This window comes from Podarcis erhardii (genome assembly GCF_964252035.2).
Source record: "Podarcis erhardii genome assembly, chromosome: 3".
Taxonomy (NCBI): Eukaryota; Metazoa; Chordata; class Lepidosauria; order Squamata; family Lacertidae; genus Podarcis; species Podarcis erhardii.
This window is the reverse complement of record NC_138507.1, coordinates 93,158,948-93,164,947: the sequence shown is the minus strand read 5'-3', so window position 1 is coordinate 93,164,947 and position 6,000 is coordinate 93,158,948. Positions and strand designations below refer to the sequence as shown.

The following is a 6,000-nucleotide window of genomic DNA, read 5'->3' as shown; positions in this document are numbered from 1 at the left end:
CCCCCCAGCCCCTGCCGGCGTGGCCAGTGGTCGTGGATGGTGAGAACTATAGTCCAACAACATTTGCAGGACCACAGATTTTCTCTCGGTGTTCTCATGGGGCTTGAAGTCCCCCCCCCCATGCCCCTTTCTCAAAAGAAGTCTGGGGTGAGTTGCGCGGGTGGGAAATGTGGGGTTTTCAGCCACAGCTGTATGGACGGCGAAGGCGATTTGGCACTGCCCACCACCACCACCACTACCACGAGGTCAGCTGGGCATAGACCAGCAGTGGGGCACCGGGTGGCGACCAGAAAGAGGACTTGCCTGGGCGGCCACGTGGTTTCCTCGGGGCTTTCGACAACTCGGGAGTGCGTGTGTGTGTGTGTGTGTGTGTGTGTGTGTGTGTGCGTGCGTGCACAAGTTGGAGGGGGAAGGCGAGGAGGAAGCTGCGATGCGGGAGGAGCCCGCAGAAAGTCCCCTCCTCGCCGGCTCGTTTGGGCTGCTGGAGGTGCGAGGCAGGAGCGAGATCCGTATGTATGAGTGTGTGCTTGTGAGAGAAGAGTCCAAGATCCTTGTATCCAGAAGCAGCAGCAGGTGGACTCTCTTTATTCCCCCCTTCAAGACAAGCAGCTGCTGCTGCAGCCGGCTAAGGGAAGGAGGGCTCTTCCCCCCCGTCGACTATGGAGAGAAGGCGGCGGGGATGCGACTGAATCTTCGCCGCGGGTCTGAGGAACAAAGGAACTCCTGCTGAAGGAGGAGAAGAAGCGAAGGAGCCCCAGGCGCGTTGCCTCCCCGCCACAGAGCCGCTTCCAGGCAGAAAGAGAGAGAGAGAGAGAGAGAGAGAGAGAGAAAGAAAAACCCATCTCTTTAGCGCGAGAACCAAGATCGAGGGAGGCTTCCATCCCGCTCCCTTTCTGTCCAGATCCTTTCTTTTATGGGCGCAGCGAAACCCGGAGCTCCGAAGAAATCCGCCTCCACTAACCATGGCACTTTCCGAGGTGCGCCAGGAACTTGGGCTTGGGATCCCCGGGGTGCGCGCCGCTTGCCGGACCTCCTTTTTTCGGCACCTTCTCTTCATCCGGAATGACTTTTCCGCCTAGCCCACTTTGACTCGAGTTTGTGTGAGAGAGAACGGGGCACTTGCGCTCTCCGCCTTCCCGGGAGCCGGCGAGCGAGCTTTTCCCAGTCAGAGGGGCCGTCCTGAAGGCTTCCAAAGCTGCTCCCCTCCTGGATGCCTGCGGAGGGGCTGGTTTCCCGCGTAGGGTGGGAGTTTTCTGAAGTGAGCTTGTGGCGGCCTCCCGAGAGGAAGGAGCTCTTCCCGCCTCGAGTTGCTGAGGAGGTGCCTTCCTGCCCGGGCTGAGTGCATGCGCGCCAGTCCCACCAGGCTCCTCTTGCTCCCGCCATGGCCTTCACGTTTGCTGCCTTTTGCTACATGCTCTCCTTGGTCCTGTGTGCGGCCCTCATCTTCTTCGCTATTTGGCACGTGAGTAGCTCTTTCTCGCAAATCCTCCTCCTCCTCCTCCTCTCTCTCTCTCTCTCACACACACACACAAATTCTACTTCCCAACATTTCCAGTCACCTCTTCTCTTTAAACAACCTTACATTCGAAGCAAATTCTTCCATAGCTGTCAACTTTCCCCTTTTCTTGCGAGGAATCCTATTCTGAATAAGGGAATTTCCCTTAAAAAAAAGGGAAACGTTGACAGCTATGAATTCTTCCCCTCAAAGAATTCAGGGCATTGCGGTTTACCCTTTGCACAGTCTCAGTTCCCAGCAACCCTTAGCGAACTACAGTGCCCAGAGTTCTTCGAGGGACGAAAATGTGCTCCAGTTGAGTTTTGAAGGTATGCAGCACGTGCAAGCCTTATTCTTGTTCCTCATAGATAGTTCACACTTGTCTCAACCTGGTGCCTTCCAACATCTGGAAATCCCATCTCCCGTCAGCCCCGGCCAATGTTGCCGATGGCCAGGGGCGATGGAAGTTGTAAAATTTCCAGAGGAAGGCTGGTTTGTGCAAGACATGCATATCCATGACTGGGAGAGCAAAGGCTACAGCTTTTAACATCACCTCGTGGGCAATGCTTTTCAGTGGAGACAACTGACACATCCAGATGCTGGTTGTCAAGGGTGTACAGAAGCCCCTGCCCCCTATGTCCAGTGACTGGATGCAAGGGGTAGTGGAATTACACAGGCTAGCTGCATCCCCAAATGAAGTGCGGTACCCAAGCATGTCCCCCACCCCCAGACCACTTGAACATTGGTGATGGTCTTGGTGGACCACTTAATGATTTTTCTGCCTGCTGTAGCAATTGTAATGTGCTATGCTAGATACTGAATGATATACAATATAAGAAATAAAAGAAGCAATTAAAATACAGTTAAAGTCAATGTGAATATTTAATGCAGACATGCCATAGACCACCTGAATGATGCTCACGGACCACTGGGTCCAGATCCAGGAAAAAGGCGGGATATAAATAAATATAATAATAACCCTTGCCCTAATGGGTGTTCATTGAGTCAGCATGAAGGCGACTTGCATTTGCACAGATATATGCCCATAGATATCATACATGAATGGGAATCCTGGCCAGTAACAATTCTGATTTGTATGGAGAGGACCCGTATGCAGCTACCTGTATGTATATGCACGTCCTTCACACTGGTGCTAGAAGTACGGCTGACAGGGAATGTGGCAAACGTGTGTCGGTGTGGCTACCAGGTGTAACCTTGTTGCACCCCACCTTCATTCTTTGAATCTGAAGACTTACAGTCACTAATCAGGTGTAGACAAATTAAGTGATCTTATTTGTGAACGACACATTTATCAGGTTTATTTTCAGCCCCTGCCTCACGAGTTCGGCTTTTCCCAATGGCTAAAAAGTTGTATACTGTACTTTGCCAGAGAACATGTATCTGAAGAAGTGTGCATGCACACGAAAGCTCATACCAAGAACTAACTTAGTTGGTCTTTAAGGTGCTACTGGAAGGAATTCAGTATGAAGGAATTTTTTTATTTTGTTTTGCCAGAGAAGTTACTCAGCTACTTGGTAGAAAATCAGGAGCAGTCCACAAAATATGTCACACATTTGAAAGGAGGTGTGTGGAGGGAGGGTTGGGGAAACAACTTGTCAAATTGCCTTACTGATAGGATTTTATAATGATCAAGTCAGGAGAGCCATTGTGGTGTAGTTAGGGACTAGGACTGTGAAGATCTGGTTCAAATCCCCACTAAGCCATGAAGTTCACAAGGTGACCTTGGGCAATCCACTATCTCTCAGCCTATCATATTTCACAGGGTATATGTGATGATAATATGGGGAAAAGAAGAGAGTTGCTTATGTTATCCATGTTCCTTGGAAGAAGGGTCAGATATGAACATAGAAATAATAAATGCTACATTCCTCCTCCTTGAAATTTCCACCCACAACTTGGGCTTTCCTCTTGTTGTACTAAGCATCAGATACTAGTAGTATTCATTAGCAATCTTCACTTGATATCACCTGCAGCTCCATCTCTGTGCCTGAGTGTGCTATAGTCAAATGGATACGCTAGACAAGATTCAGAAAAACTAGATATAAGTGTTCAATGGGTAACAAAACAAAATTAGACAAGGTATGTTTTGTTCAGACTGGTTTTCAGCCTGCTCCTCCATCTGGAAAACCATCTTTTTATATAGCTGATTCATGGGTAGTTAAATTAGATTTTAAAAAAATGTTTTGGGAAATAGTTATCTTTATCAAGCAGATTCACTTAGATGAGTACCACCATCTCAAATCCAGGGGTGGGGATGCATAATATTTCCTGAATGTAAGGACCCAAATTTGTTAGGGTGCTTGTTTTGACAACCAGGACATCAGAAACCCTTATCCACCATCTGAAAACATAGCTATGTACATATTCATAACATGTTGTTCTTGATGGTCAGGTAATCAGAAATTTGCTCTTGGGAATCTTCTACCTGAAAGCACAGATGCATAGATGCCACCTTTTGATAGGATGCTGTCCTTGAGGTCCAGGCCTTCAGAATATCCTCTTGCCTATAAGGGATGAAGTAGATGAGTCCTTGGAGATCCATAATTGCATCTCTTGTCTCTTTTAATTTCTTTCAACAGCAGCCCTAATGAGGGAAGTATCAGCTGGAGGGGGGAATTTAGATGAGCAAAATGATGGGCAGGAGGATTAAGTCCCATCCCTCAACACTGTCATCCTGATCTAATCCCCCCTGGCTTCTTTTGGAATAAATTAAAAAGAGATGGAAGATCGAATCACAGAACTCTAAAGTCTTGTCAGGTTGGGCCCTCAGAGTCTGTTATCTAAAGACACAGGTATCAACATTTGATGGAAGTACTGTTTTTGATAGGTCATCAGAAATTCTTGCCCATCAGAATCTCCTATTTAAACAGCTATTTATCATAAATAAGATGAGATGCTTTTTAAAAATAGCACTTCTAAATATATATTTCTCTCAATACACTTAGTACATTAGTCATTCATACAGAGCTCTACAGGTTTGGCTGGTATTGGTAGCCGAAGATGTGGCTGTTAAGCCCTTACTCTCCCCTGGTCAAAACAAAACAAATTCCTTCCAGTAGCACCTTAAAGACCAACTAAGTCAGTTCTTGGTATGAGCTTTCGTGTGCATGCACACTTCTTCAGATACACTGGTTACAGATACACTGTATTCTTCAGATACACTGTGTATCTGAATAATAATAATAATAATAATAATAATAATTTATTATTTGTACCCCGCCCATCTGGCTGGGTCTCCCCAGCCACTCTGGGCGGCCTCCAACAGAGATAAAAAATACACTAAAATGTCACATATTAAAAACTTCCCTGAACAGGGCTGCCTTCAGATGTCTTCTGAATGTCAGGTAGTTGTCCATCGCCTTGACATCCGATGGGAGGGCATTCCACAGGGCGGGCGCCACCACCGAGAAGGCCCTCTGCCTGGTTCCCTGCAACTTGGCCTCTCGCAGTGAGGGAACCGCCAGAAGGCCCTCGGAGCTGGACCTCAGTGTCCGGGCAGAACGATGGGGGAGGAGACGCTCCTTCAGATATACTGGACCGAGGCCATTTAGGGCTTTAAAGGTCAGCACCAACACTTTGAATTGTGCTCGGAAACGTACTGGGAGCCAATGTAGGTCTTTCAAGACCGGTGTTATATGGTCTCGGCGGCCGCTCCCAGTCACCAGTCTAGCTGCCGCATTCTGTATTAGTTGTAGTTTCCGGGTCACCTTCAAAGGTAGCCCCACGTAGAGCGCATTGCAGTAGTCCAAGCGGGAGATAACCAGAGCATGTACCACTCTGGCGAGACAGTCCGCAGGCAGATAGGGTCTCAGCCTACGTACCAGATGGAGCTGGTAAACAGCTGCCCTGGATACAGATTTGACCTGTGCCTCCATGGACAGCTGTGAGTCCAAAATGACTCCCAGGCTGCGCACCTGGTCCTTCAGGGGCACAGTTACCGCATTCAGGACCAGGGAATCCTCCACACCTGCCCGCCTCCTGTCCCCCAAAAACAGTACTTCTGTCTTGTCAGGATTCAACCTCAATCTGTTAGCCGCCATCCATCCTCCAACCGCCTCCAGACACTCACACAGGACCTTTACCGCCTTCACTGGTTCTGATTTAAAAGAGAGGTAGAGCTGGGTATCATCTGCATACTGATGAACACCCAGCCCAAACCTCCTGATGATCGCTCCCAGCGGCTGCATGTAGATGTTGAAAAGCATGGGGGAGAGGACAGAACCCTGAGGCACCCCACAAGTGAGCGGCCAGGGGTCTGAACACTCATCCCCCACCACCACTTTCTGAACACGGCCCAGGAGGAAGGAGCGGAACCACTGTATGACAGTGCCCCCAGCTCCCAGCCCCTCAAGACGGTCCAGAAGGATGTCATGGTCGATGGTATCAAACGCCGCTGAGAGATCCAGCAGAACTAGGAAACAGCTCTCACCTTTGTCCCTAGCCCGCCGGAGATCATCAACCAGTGCGACCAAGGCAGTTTCAGT

At 48.9% G+C, this 6,000-nt stretch overlaps 1 protein-coding gene across 2 annotated transcripts in view; it reads left to right on the top strand.

The window, feature by feature from the left end:
- Positions 1 to 365: 365 nt before the first annotated feature.
- Positions 366 to 6,000, top strand: part of CNIH3 (cornichon family AMPA receptor auxiliary protein 3) — a 64,067-nt gene continuing 58,432 nt past the window's right edge. For both annotated transcript variants that reach the window (XM_081857845.1, XM_081857844.1), the window contains exon 1: positions 366 to 1,462. In XM_081857845.1, coding sequence (XP_081713971.1) covers positions 1,382 to 1,462 — 81 coding nt within the window. In that variant the 5' untranslated portion in view covers positions 366 to 1,381. The remainder of the gene's footprint in view (positions 1,463 to 6,000) is intronic.